At 37.4% G+C, this 14070-nt stretch overlaps 1 protein-coding gene across 4 annotated transcripts in view; it reads left to right on the top strand.

Moving 5' to 3' along the window:
* Positions 1 to 14070, top strand: part of BBS9 (Bardet-Biedl syndrome 9) — a 453658-nt gene that overhangs the window by 363196 nt on the left and 76392 nt on the right. For 3 of the 4 annotated variants that reach the window (XM_089917019.1, XM_089917020.1, XM_089917021.1), the window contains one exon: positions 262 to 444. In XM_089917019.1, the coding sequence (XP_089773145.1) occupies positions 262 to 444 (183 nt within the window). Of the gene's footprint in view, positions 1 to 261; positions 445 to 14070 lie in introns of those variants that run through there. The other variant, XM_089917023.1, reaches the window with a different exon arrangement.

Genomic DNA, 14070 nt, shown 5'->3' with positions numbered 1-14070 from the left:
TGAACAATGTCCCCATTAAGCTGATTTCGTGGATATTTTCATCTCTTGGCCATATGGATTTGGAATTACTTAGGGTATTTTTTTAAAAGAAGGAAGCGAACAGATGAATGATAACTCTTTTATTACTCAACATAGCTTGTGTTTGTGGAAGACAAAGTTCATGAAGCTGTTTTAAAGAAAAACAAGAGTGTGCCAAATGTAATTTGTTGAGGGCTCAAGAATTGTGAAATTATCCCTAACTGAAGTTTGTAATTTCTGCAGGTAATCTCTCTAGCAGATGCAGTAGAGGAAAACCAAGACAATCTGTTCCAGTCATTCACCAGGCTGAAAAGTGCCACCCATTTGGTGATTCTGCTGATCGGGCTGTGGCAGAAGCTTAGTGCCGACCAGATTGCTATCCTGGAAGCGGCATTTCTGCCACTGCAGCAGGACACTCAAGAATTGGTAAGGACCCACAAGCCTGCAGTGGTAACAGCCAGAGTTATTGAAAAAGGTGGTGGTTTTAGGAAAATATCACATGGCTATCATGTTTTCTAAGGTATCAAATGAAAGCTTGGTTTTGTTTTGTTTTTTTACCCAAATCCTGTTTTCCTTTTCTTCAAACCATAATAAAAATGTCAAGTAAAGGCCTTTTTTTTTCCTAGAGCTATTTAAAAAATAGGTATATAGTCCATTTTTATGTGGTATCCAGTCTATTTTTTACATACTCTTCAATCACTTCAGTCTATTTTTTATATACTCTTCAATCACTTCCCTGAAGCCAGGGAAACAGTCATTTGACCGCCAGGGTGATGGCAGTAAACCTTCAGATTATCTAATCCTTTCCTTTTCCATGAGAGAAAACAGTTCAGCCATTTTAATTTGCTCAACGTTCTTAAATTTAAGTGTCACTTCAAGGGTTAGAGAGAACTGAGGTAGCCTCGCTAAATGACAGGGATATTTTGTTACATTTATGTAATTCTTTATATGTAGTTTATAAACTCTTTTACTCTTGATCCTTTGAATAGGCAGTTTAGAACAAAAAGGGAAAAAATGGGGGCATGCATTTGGAGTTTTTGGTGAAGGATGATATAAATAAACATCTTAGATGCTTTGAATCATTGAGGTATGTGACTACCAGGTGCCGTTAACGCATGCTTTTATTTACAAAGAAATATATACTTCTTTGAAATCAGAGACGCTTGAACTTATTTTTTTGTGTTGGAGGAAACCATTTCAACAAAAAAGTCACTTCAGATCCAGTTTTAAACACAGATGTGAAAACATGGTACTAAAGATAATAGTACTAAAACTGAAATTTTTGGGTGTTAACTAGGTACCATGTTTTCTTTTAAGTGTTTCACAAGGATTATCTCATTTAATCTTAAACAAGGACCTATAATATAGTTAAGGTATTGTTTTCATCCCTGTTTTACATATGGGAAAATTTAGGCTTTGAGAGTTAAGTACCTTTCTGAAATTAGTGGGTGGTAGAGCCAGAGTTTGGACCAAAGTCTGTCTGCGTCCAAAGACATGTTTTTAACCTGTATACGGTATTTTAGCAACAAAGTCATGAACACGATTTTGAAAATCACAAGCTTTGTCAGTTGAATCTAATTTTCTACAGTTGGGTCAAAGGGTTGTCAGAATAAAAAAAAAATCAAGCTATATTTTATATCCTTAACAAAACAGTAAAAATAAATTAGAAAAAATTTAGAGTTCACATTATTTTTAGATTGATAAAATTACAGCTAAAATCGACCTTTGAGAAGCTAGAAATGTACACTGTAATAATAGAAATTAAAGAATAGAATGGTTAAGATTATATATATATTTTTTTTGAATTTTATTTTATTTATTTTTTTATACAGCAGGTTCTTATTAGTCATCAATTTTATACACATTAGTGTATACATGTCAATCCCAATCTCCCAATTCATCACACCACCACCTTAACCCCCCACCGCTTTCCCCCCTTGGTGTCCATACGTTTGTTCTCTACATCTGTGTCTCAACTTCTGCCCTGCAGACTGGTTCATCTGTACCATTTTTCTAGCTTCCACGTATATGCATTAATATATGATATTTGTTTTTCTCTTTCTGACTTACTTCACTCTGTATGACAGTCTCTAGATCCATCCACGTCTCTACAAATGACCCAATTTTGTTCCTTTTTATGGCTGAGTAGTGTTCCATTATATATATGTACCACATCTTTTTTATCCATTCGTCTGTCGATGGACACTTAGGTTGCTTCCATGACCTGGCTATTGTAAATAGTGCTGCAATGAACATTGGGGTGCATGTGTCTTTTTGAATTATGGTTTTCTCAGGGTATATGTCCAGTAGTGGGATTGCTGGATCATATGGTAATTCTATTTTTAGTTTTTTAAAGAACCTCCATGCTGTTCTCCATGGTGGCTGCATCAATTTACATTCCCACCAACAGTGCAAGAGGGTTCCCTTTTCTCCACACCCTCTCCAGCATTTGTTGTTTGTAGATTTTCTGATGATGCCCATTCTAACTGGTGTGAGGTGATACCTCACTGTAGTTTTGGTTTGCATTTCTCTAATAATTAGTGATGTTGAGCAGCTTTTCATGTGCTTCTTGGCCATCTGTATAAGATTATATTAATAAGAATATTAACTATCACTATCACTATGAACTCAGATTTAGTAGTCAAAAAGACTTGGGTGGCTTGAGGTGCTGGTTCCAGCAAAGTCCTTCTGGTCAAGTTTCTTAGCTGATCTAAATCTCTGCTTCTGTAGCTCTAAAATGGAAACAATTATGTTAGCTGTCCAATAAATTGTAATAAGAATTAAATGAGATAATTGGATAGAGTGCTAATCATCATTAGTAGTGGTTTGTCTACTTTATATGTATTATTTATAGTCCTCACTAAAGCCATGCAAGGTAGATATTACTACCTTTTCATGGTGATTTGTCTCCTCGACTACACTTGAGGGCAGGAATTATATCTTACTCATTTTTATATTCTCAGTGCCTGGCACAATGCCTGACCATAGCGCAGTTGACATTTGTTGGGGTGAATGAATGGAGATAAGGGTGGAAGCTAACAAGAGGTGACTTGGCAGAACAGATGCAGTGGATCGAGTCTGGAGCATGAGGAAGCAGGGCAGGGCCAGCTGTATAATTTACGAGGTTGAGTGCAAAATGAAAATGCAGATCCCTTGTTCAAAAAAGTAGGAAAATATGCTAAAGTGCTGTTAAAACAGGTACTAAACACATAGCTTTTTAGTTTCTGTAGTCACTCTCCCATCGTGGTATTTTTGTTTGCTATTTATTTATGTAGTTCTAAATAAAGAAAAATTTAAAGAATTGCCACAATTATACAATATATACAATACATATACAATATATGCAACTTGTATTTTGTAGCTCATATGCATTTTGTTCTTATGGAACTGCAGAATTGCTGCACAAAACTTAACTGTCTTTATTTTACTTCTTAACCAGTGCACATCTACCAACACTCTACCTTCAGCTTCCTGCTAAGGAAGGAAGGACTGAAGGGAAAGGAGCTCTGTGTCACTCCATTTCCCTTTCTTTCTATGTTATCATTTTCAGTGTAAGTGGTTGGTTAATACAGGGAAGTAACAGGAGTGTAGTGGGTTTCCTTAGTCATTCCTGTTTCTTTGAATCTATTGCCTTCTTTCTTAATTCAAAACAAGTTCTGGTTCAAATGAAAAGCCTTTCAGGGCTGTCAGTTCCTTCGCTTAATCAGTCTAGACAGAATAGGGCTTCCTCCTGCTTACTCTGAGTCTCTGTGAACTCCCACTCATCCTGGGGCCACGGGAATTCTGAGCTATGGGGCTGTATGGGAATGGGGGGAAAAGAGGGAGGAGGCATGCATATTGCACATATTTTCCCTTCTCACATGCGCTTCATTGTCTTATCAGACTTCACTTACAAAACACAAATTCAAAGATTAAATTATTAAGAATTTCAAGATGATGACAACAAAGCATTAAACTGAGCACAGGGCCCTGTGCAATTACACAGCTTGCATGCTTCTGAAGCTGGCCCTGAAGCCTGCTTAGACCCAAAGGAAGAATTTCCTAGAAATAAACATTCTCAAATGTAGGAATTGAGTCCCAAGAGAGACTGTGGTATTTCTGACTCCAGAGGTCTTTAAAAACAGCTTCATTTGCCAGGAGTATGTAAGTATGCTCATCCCTGTAGGCAGGTGAATGGACTGAGCATCTTCTCAAAGCTCCTTTCTACCCTGCCTCTGTATTCTCTACTGTCATACCTCCCAAGTCATGTAAGAAAAAATTACTTCAACTCTCTTCTGAATTTGATGAGATTAGAAGGTGTGTATACTTGTTATGTCTATCGAAGTCATTAATGAGACAGGACATTTGATAAAAACATAACTTGGAGAAGAATGAATCAAAAAAGACATTTTAATACTGCTTGTTATGCTCTTCATCTTTAATTAGGTTGTGGTATTCACTTTGGACTTATACTATTGAGACAGCTTATATATCTTGAGAAAAAAAGGAATCCTTTTTCATTCTTTAAGACGTACGCATGCAGTATGTGGTTTTGACATGCTGGTTCACAATCCTCCACATTATGCCTTTAGACCTCACAAATAAATGTTATGTGATGGGTATCCCGCTGAGACGTGAAAATGAAATATGCAAACCTGAAATAACTTGGAAGGAGGGTGAGGCGGGGAAGAAAGGAGTCTCTGACCAGAATGTTGAACTATATCCCATATTGAAGTTATTATGATACCACAAAAATCTGAATGTAATTTAGACGGTTTGGTTGAGGGTGGATGGCAGAATACATTGTGAGAGGGAGAACTTTAGACATGTGGGCAACATTTTCAGAAGAGACTCTCAGTTCAAGGTCAGATGTCCCCACAGTATTGAGAGGTAAGAGAAAGTGCTCAGAAGGTGTTTTATTTGCGGTTCAAACAGCACTGCACAATCGTTTGTTGTATTGTTATTTAGATGGCATGTGTCACAAGACAGGCTAAATACCATAATCAACTCTGGAATATTTTCTTCTTAATAGCCTCGGTTTCACAAAGCAAAAATGTTTAGAATTCATTATTGCTAATGAAAGGTAGTGTTCTTCACACTATATTATCAGTATTAAAAAAATACCATCCCATTTGGAACAGAATTCATCAGTGTTTTCTTTGATCTGTCTCTTTAGTAACACTTTTCCATTTTTGTCACTTCTCAGTACTTTTGGAGGGCAAATAAATGCTGGTGTTGCTGACTATTATATGTGATTTTTTAAGTTGCTGAAAGTTATATATACCAAATATGTTTTTGTAGGGATACTCCCTATCACTTTAAGAAAAACGTTAAATGTTTTATTTGGCATCTCCAAAAAGAGGTCATAAACATAGTTCTATTGGTGGATTTGATAATATAGTATTATCCCTATTGTCTTCCTATGATGCTGGAAAAGTTTTACCTAAAATAGTGTTCTATCAGAGTACCTGTTAGGGAAACTCTAAAATGAATTTTCTTACTTTTCTGAGGATATTTCAGAGTATTTGGATCCTCAGTGCAGAATTTAAATACGCCTCTACTGACCCTCTATCCACTTGAAGCTCTATGGAAAATACAGTCTCCTTAGACTTACCTAAGTAAGTCTACTTAGGTCAATGTGTTACTGGTTTGAGCCTGAGAGAGTATTTAATTGTGATATTACACACATCTCCCCCTCATTATGCTGTACAGAGACCAAAAGCTGCAAAACTATACATACCTCGGGATTGACCTAAGAGGAAAAATCTTTTATCCAGTTCATTTGTTATCCATTTTTTCATTCAATGAATATTTATTGAGCACATGCTATGTTTCAGGCAGTGTTCTAGGCACTTAGCATATCTCAATAAACCAAGTAGACTTGGTACCCATCCTTTGGGGATTTACTTCAACATTACAAGCAAACATATTCTAGTCATATTCTGTTGTAAACATATTGGCTATCTAATATGGTAGCCACTTGTCACGTGTAGCTATTTAAATGGATATTTAAGTGAATTAAAATGAGGTAAAATTAAAATTTCAGTTTCTTGGCCACACTAGCTGTATTTCAGCTGCTCGATAGCCGCATGTGGTGAGTGGCTACCACACTGGACAGTATAGATACAGAATATTTCCATCATTGCAGAAGTTTCTGTTGCATAGCACTATCAGTCATTAAGAGGGAAAGGGTTTTTTCAGTTGAGTTAATAACTTAAGCACATTTTAACAAATTAGTGAAAGCAGGGTAGGATACTGACATTAAAAGATGCCATGGTGTTTGCATTAGCAGCCCTTATTTCTGGTATTCTGGGATCAGCCTGGTCATTTTCACAATAACCATATATTTTCCCAGGAACAAGAAACTTCTCTAGGGAGATGTGTGCATCTGCATAAAGGAGAGGCAAGAATCTGGCACAAGGGCTGCTACTCCCCCTTCATATGGCCTTGGTAGACGTTATAATCATCATAGACTCTTTCCTGTTGAGCTGACACCATGGCCTCAGAATCCTTTTGAATACAGCACTCTAGGTAGTTACTGTCCCTTGGAGTTGGTATGTGGCTGAATCCTTTTTGCCCTTCCTAATCTCTATACAGATCTGCTTCTTATTTTCCTAGTAAACAGCTTAGATGACTAAGATTCTGTACGATGAAGTCCCGCAGATGGCAGGAAAACAAGGAGAAGCAGTGTTGGTATTTCCAAATGGCTGTCGCAAACTTCTTCTGCTCTAAATGTTCACGTGTTCCACCTGATTCCAGAGGAATCTCTAAAGAGCAGCAGTGCACTGGTTTGGGGACCTGATTACGTACAGTCCTAGAGTTGGAAGGAATATTGGCATGTTGCATAGCATCTTGCCTTTTTCTTTTCTTTCAAAGTGCATTTAATATCTTTAGTAGCTGTTATCTGCTATTTGAAAAAAGAAAAGCTTTATTGTGTCCTTTAGAGGTTTAATAGTTACCTTCCCTAGTACTGAACTTTAAAATCCCCTGGGAAAGTTAAGATGGAAATTTACATCAGTGGGGGAAGGAGATTTGGACCTTCAGCCTTACTTTTTGATTGATTATTCCTTTTACAAACTGATATGGAAAGAAAAACTTATTTTTAACATTTTCAACATGGTTCATGTGAGAAAACAGATGTTTATAATAGGAAATCCTATTGTGTGGAGGGACTTATCAAGACTCACTTACAAGGCTTAAAGACCTCTACGTCACAGGTCAGATTTGATGCAAGGGCCATTGTGCCGCCTGTCTGGATTGAGTGATGACTGAGGTGGCTAATCATTACTATTATTAATGACCTCTTCTTAAAAGGCAAACAAAAGGAGGAAGTCTGGTGTCAGTATCAAGCCTGCCTTTATGACTGCTAAAGTATCATCACAATTATAACTGTCTATGGGAACATAGTGCAGAAAGTAAATATTTTGGTAATTCCCATGATCTTAGCCAGCAAGATAAACATGAAAGAATTAGTTTTATGTTCATAATGGCCACATACTCTGTGTTGTTGCTAGTTAGGTGCAACTGGTGTTATGTAATACTTGACTAGAGTTGAATATAATGTATCTCAGAGCTTTTCTGATGACCTGCTTGCAGTTTTAAAAACTGAAATGGTTTAAATACATCAGAATAGGAGCCAAGTAGAATACATTTACAGGTGGTGACGTGTAATTTTTTAGTCTTTCCTTATGTATATCAAATATGAAACAGCGCTTTAATGGACACATTTAATATTATTCATGCATTTAAGAATAAAGAGACTAAGTAAACGAACAAAGAATTGATTATTTGAAGCTACACTCTCACTGTATGTGAGATCCTTTGTGAAATAAGGTGTGATTTAATTATAAATAAGTAAAGTAAGTAAAACTCACACTACCACAGTGAGGAAAATAATGATCACCGCCATGCTTATAATGCTTACCAATTTGATTCCTGGCTGGAAGTGTATTTACTTAGTTCAATTTCCTTAAAGTACCTTTACTGTGCCCAACTTGAGTCTACTAATTACAAAGAGATGATTTTGCCATTTCTGGGACCTTGCATTCTTTTACAAATGTACACCTGGAAATTGGTGACTCTTTCCTCTAAAACTGGTGCTCCCTCTTTGCTGTAACCACACGCAGAGCTGCACCTCCAGGTTTAGTCAGTCACCCTAGCCTGTGGTTGTTCATTTGGAAATGTTTCTGGGAACCCCCCTTGGCTTGCGTCCTTGTTATTCTACCTGGCTTTCTGTGGTGGCATTTGAAGTAGCCTTTCTACCCATGTTTTTGCCTTTCTACCCACGTTTTGCCCTGCACATCTCTGCAAGACTCAGCCCACTGCTCTCCTGTCACACATCTGCTTACATACTTTCCATGGCTCTCTTTGCCCCTGGTCGAGTTTGGATTCCAGTGCCAGGCATTCAGGACTTTTCAGTCACTTGGCTCCACTGTATCTTCTTTCCGAAACTCCTTTTCTGCGACTTCCCAGCTTCCCCACTTTGTTCTGGGAAAGCTGACTTTGCATGGATACGCAGCTTCTTTCCATCAAGCAGGGCTAATAGAGCTTTTTTCCTCACCTAAAATAGTGTCCTCTCTTTACCCTTCTATCTACCCTCTTTAAGAGGCAGATCAGTTTTCGTTTCCTCCCTATTTATTCTGGCTTTCATTCTCTTGTGAATTTCACTTGGGGGTATGACATAATTTAGTTCTCATTTTATACTCTAAAATTGAATATGTGCTTGTCTTGTATTCTAATTTAAGGACAGATTCTTTTATATCCCCACAGAATTAAAGCTTAAATTAAGCATATAGTCGGATATAAGATCTGTGGATTGCTTGATACCCCATTTACTTTCATAATGTTTCACACAATTACAGATTGTCCTACAACAACTGTGTAGCCTTTTAAAAGTCATTTTTAAAAAAGGAAGCAATCTATTTCCATTTTGAATTACTCCTTTTTTTTTGCAAGCAACCTCAAATTTTGGGGGCATTCTATAAGAGAAAACTGGATCTTTCCTGTACAGATGGTAAAAGATATAGGTAAACTGATAGCCAGACCACCACACATAAATATTTATACATATTTTCATTCACATATCCTGTAATTCAAATCAGTTAACATAAAAATTTTCAGTCTTACCAGTGATGAATATATGCAAGTGTAAACAGCTATTAGGTACACTTCACCTTTATTGATTTAGTCAAATTTGGTAATAAATACTACTAACAGACATGTAGTGAAATAGACACACCCAGCTATTTCTGATATAGTCTTTCCAGAGAGTCCTCTAGGAAAATGTGGGTCATAAAACTAATCCAACACTTGGGCACCAGTAATCTAAGTTAATGCACTGAAAGTAGTAAACTAAAATCCATTTGGTACCATAATGTTTATATTTATAATTATGAAATACCGCAAGCAACCTAAATGCTCATAGTTGGAAAATACAAACTGTGGTATATCAGTTGAATAGAATATTATGTCAGACTGGGATTCACATCCCGTTTAGAGCGAATACTTAACTAGCTGGGCATCCTTAGGCAAATTACAGAACTCTTTAAGCATTGGTTTCCTTATCTGTACATTGGTGAACGAGACCAGACCCCAAGGACTGGTTCTGCTTCGAAGAGAGTTGAGAGTGGCCATCCAGCTTTGATTTCACCTTACTTTCTCTTTATATTCCTACTGAACCAGTAAATAAATGGTACAGAGGAAGAACATGACATAAAGAAAGTGAGTGAACTTGGCTCCCCAATGCCTTTCTCATGAAGACATGCCCAGAGTTTGATGGAAAACACAGTTGGTGCCGAGTGAGGAATCTGCCAGTTCAGAGGTGCTCAGAACCAGAAACTCACTGCCCTTCACACAGTTAGGTTGGGAGAAGGGCCATGTCAGCATCTGAGGAGCTGTTACACGTGGAATTTCTCTTTACATTTCAGGTATATCCTTTCCTCTACTATGTATTTTTTTTTTCCACGTAACCTGGCTTTCCTTAGGTTTGGCTATGGTCTACTATTCATGATTTACTGAAACACAATAAACATTGAATAAAAATATGTATAAAGTAAGGTTTTTCTTCTTCAATAATACTTATCCAAATTCTATTTCCTACACAAAGTAAGAAAGTTACATTGCTCATTTGGTCTCAGTGAACTGGACCATGTACTGAGCCTCCTTTGGGTGTCTTCACCATCATTTTTAGATTCAGGGTTTTGATGTTTAGTTATCTATGTCAACTGGAAGACCAGAATACCACTACTACCACTACCACTACTACTACTACTACTACTACTACTACTACTACTACTACTACTACTACTACTACTGCTATTATTAATAATACCACGGAAGTGCTAAACCGTATTTTAAAAAAATATTACTCATGTGAACTCATTTGGAAACTACTTGTCAAAGATGTGCAGATGTTAAGGACACCTTTTATAAACCTCTTAAGGTTCATAGGAGGACTAATTGAGGAAATGTACATAAAGTGCTAAACGTGGTGCTGGGCGTATACAGTCTCCAAGAATTACTAGCTCTTGTTACTACTATTTCAACAATAGAATGCCATCCATTGTAAGTGACAGCATTATTTTATGGACCACTTAGAAAAAAAAACAAACACTGCCAATTAAACTATGACATAGTGTTTTTTATCACTTAAAATTTGAGCTAATTATTGAAAGATTTTAGACTTTAGATTTTAGACATACATTTTATCACATCTTACTCTTGAGCCTCAATAAGAGGAAAGCAGCATAAATTGGTTAAGGTATTCCTGAAACTTCTTCACATTCAAAGTTTGATTCTCTTAAGTCACCTTTCAACTACAGGTGATCCCTATCCGTGTTTTTACACACAGCATTGTCCTGTGCGCCACAAAGAGCATTTTGATGCAACCTTAAGAGTGTACCATTGTTGCCTTCGTGATTTTTTTCTGAGTCCCTAATATCCATTCTAAAAGTTTTCCATTTTGATTAAGCTCAAAGCTTCGTTTTTTTCCTTCTGTTGAATCATATATTGGTGCAAGTTAAGAAGCTTCTATCAATAGTTAGCAAGAAATTTTAGGCAAATTGATGTTTACTGCTTTAACAATAGTCCTGTGTGATACATTAATTAATCAAACCACATCTATCTCACAGATTTGGCAATTTCTCTTACTTCAGTTGTATTGTTTGACAGAGGATAGTAATATGTGTGCATGTATCTCTATAACAAAACATAATACATTTCTCCTATCTGTATCTTCTTGTTTTACATCCTGGAAGGCACTTAGCTTTTGCTTTGAAAGAACATATGGAATTGTTGTCATTCTTCTGTCATGAATATTTGCTTCACTAATGTCAAATTTATACTTCCAACTGTTCTATTCCCATGCCTTTCCGTGCACACAACTTTTTTGTTCAGTGATGAGTCATAGTATAATTTTGATATTTTAAATGATAATCAGTTTGACAGGAAAGTATGGCCATTGCACATCCATCAATTGAAGTGACAAAATATGAACAGCTAAGACAAAGACTGCGCATACACAGGCACTGACTGCAATAGCATGACTGGTGCCTGGAAGCCAGCGGTTGTCAGATGCCGCTGAAATTGACACAGTCTATTTCAGAGATGTTAAAATGTGAAAAAATTGCTCTGGAATTGATGGAACATAATTGTAGGCACAGAGTAAAAGATTTTAATTACAGTCATTTTTTATTAACAGGAAATTTGTGAGTGGTTTGAATTGGGGACAGGAAGTTATAGGAAAGGGCAATGCCTTGGTGTTCCATCTTGGAGCAGGCATCCTTAACCAGAAGCAGATTTCATATAAATAGGAAAGATCTTACCAGTTGTTGTGTTTTGAAGAGAAAGCTGCAAATAAACTGTGAGAAGTAATGAAGGTTGCTATCACTCTTAATTTGGCAGATTGCACAACGTGATTATGAAATCTAAGCTTTGATTTCACTGATATGTCATTTATGAGGACTGCAGGAACACAGGTCTTCTCTCCCACCACAGTGAACGAGACTATGTGGATGAAATCACTGATATTGTGAGCAGGAATATGCTTCACTTTCTGTATTTAAAGTGGTGAAACTTTCCAGTTTCCTAAGAAATCTAATTTCTGTGGTTTAATGGCAGTGATCAGGTGCAGTGGTTAGTTGTTTTCTAACCCATTGGCTGTAAATTCAAAGTCATAAACATCTCTATATAATTTTTAGCAATCTCAGAACCACATCCAATAAACTTCACTAATTAGAAGACATCCCTGTTTTGTAGAGAAATAAGGATAGAAATTAAATACACACACACACATTCATACACACACAGAAGATATAGGCCTGCCTCCCCCAATTCAAAGAAATGTAAGAAAACCAACTTATTGAGTGTTATTAAGTACTACGCATTGGCCAAGGACTCTGCATACATTACCACATTTAATCCTCACTCTGTACTGGCTGCTGTTTGTGCTTCACCCGTGTCTCTCCACCTCCCGCCATTCCTGAAAGCTTCTACATGCTGGACACCTGCAGTTTTGCTGCTTGAGGATTCTCCCTGTTTGGCAGAGGCTGTGCAGCCACATGTTTGATCAGTGACTGACAGGGGTTGGTAGATTAATATGCCAGCTCCCTCATCCCTCCAGCTGGCAAAGTCCAAGGTACATTACACAGCACCTCCCAGAGTAGTCCAGCAGGCTTGCACCAGTTACCTACAGCAGTAACTGCTCACAGCCCAGCAGTTTATTGTCTTCTCCCCCTTCCCCCTCTCACTTACTCACTTCCCACCAGCACCTCTTGGATCAGCTGTCAGATAAACTACTTGCATCCACATCCTTGCTTCACAACTATTACTTCCAATTTATAAATGAGGAAATATGCCCAAGGTCATGTAGCTAAAAAATAGCAGAGGTGAGATTTGAACCCAAGCTAAGGAGCTTCACAGAAATTAGAAACCTGACTCAGTGGGGGAACTTTTGACAAGGTGATCATACTGAAGTTTTATTCTTCTCCAATATGACTACTTTAACAAGGATAAGTATAATTTATATTGTGTATTATGTGTACCCGTGCTGGATTCTATATTAGAAAATGCTAACAAATTTAATCTACTTATTTGCCTCACATAACACTAAAAAGAACTCAAACTATATAATTGATTTTTTCACAGAGTTGACGGGAAGGTACCTTATTATGTAGACAATTACTGTTTAACTTTGAGAGTTGTGCTGCTGTGTTGCTGTTATCTTAGCTTGATTGCTGTGAAAAATGACATGAACATTGAATGGTGTACAGTCAGTCACTTCAGATCCCATTTTCTATATTTTTTCTTCGAACTTGAATTCTATTTGAAAGAAAGTAGAAATAGAAATCTAGTATTTGGACCTTCCTTTGCTGTTTCAGATCCACCAGTGGCTTTGACCAAGAAAGAAGTAGGTAGGCAAATCTTAAAATAGTGAAGCTTCTGGGTGGTCCTGAAAAGTACAAACTAATTAAAAGGAAGAGAGAAACACAGAAAGAAAGGGATCCTAAAGAAAAGTGCTTTACACTTAAATCAGTGGTTTCATGTGTTTTGGGACATTTTTTCTTGAATTTGGTTATTTCCTATTCTTTGAGATTTTTAAGAACACAGCGTTGTTAGGGAGGAGTTGATGCCTTCAGTTTATTTACATGGCTCTTCTCTTGTCCTAGCTTCAGTAAGATTTTCCCCAGGCTCTGTCAGATATATGGGTATTTGGGGAGTCTGTGACCCCGTGAATCTTTTTTAAAAATAATTAATTAATTAATTTATTTATTTATTTTTGGCTGTGTTGGGTCTTCATTTCTGTGCGAGGGCTTTCTCTAGTTGCGGCGAGCGGGGGCCACTCTTCATCGCGGGGCGCAGGCCTCTCACTGTCGCGGCCTCTCTTGTTGCAGAGCACAAGCTCCAGACACGCAGGCTCAGTAGTTGTGACTCACGGGCCTAGTTGCTCCGCGGCATGTGGGATCTTCCCAGACTAGGGCTTGAATCTGTGTCCCCTGCATTGGCAGGTAGATTCTCAACCACTGCGCCACCAGGGAAGCCCCCCTGAATCTTTTGATTCCATAATAAGAATGGGCT

This window comes from Delphinapterus leucas, chromosome 9 (genome assembly GCF_059928025.1).
Source record: "Delphinapterus leucas isolate spDelLeu-1000000601 "Yukka" chromosome 9, BTC_Dleu_Yukka2, whole genome shotgun sequence".
NCBI classification, from domain to species: Eukaryota; Metazoa; Chordata; class Mammalia; order Artiodactyla; family Monodontidae; genus Delphinapterus; species Delphinapterus leucas.
This window is presented reverse-complemented; position numbering and strand designations above follow the sequence as displayed.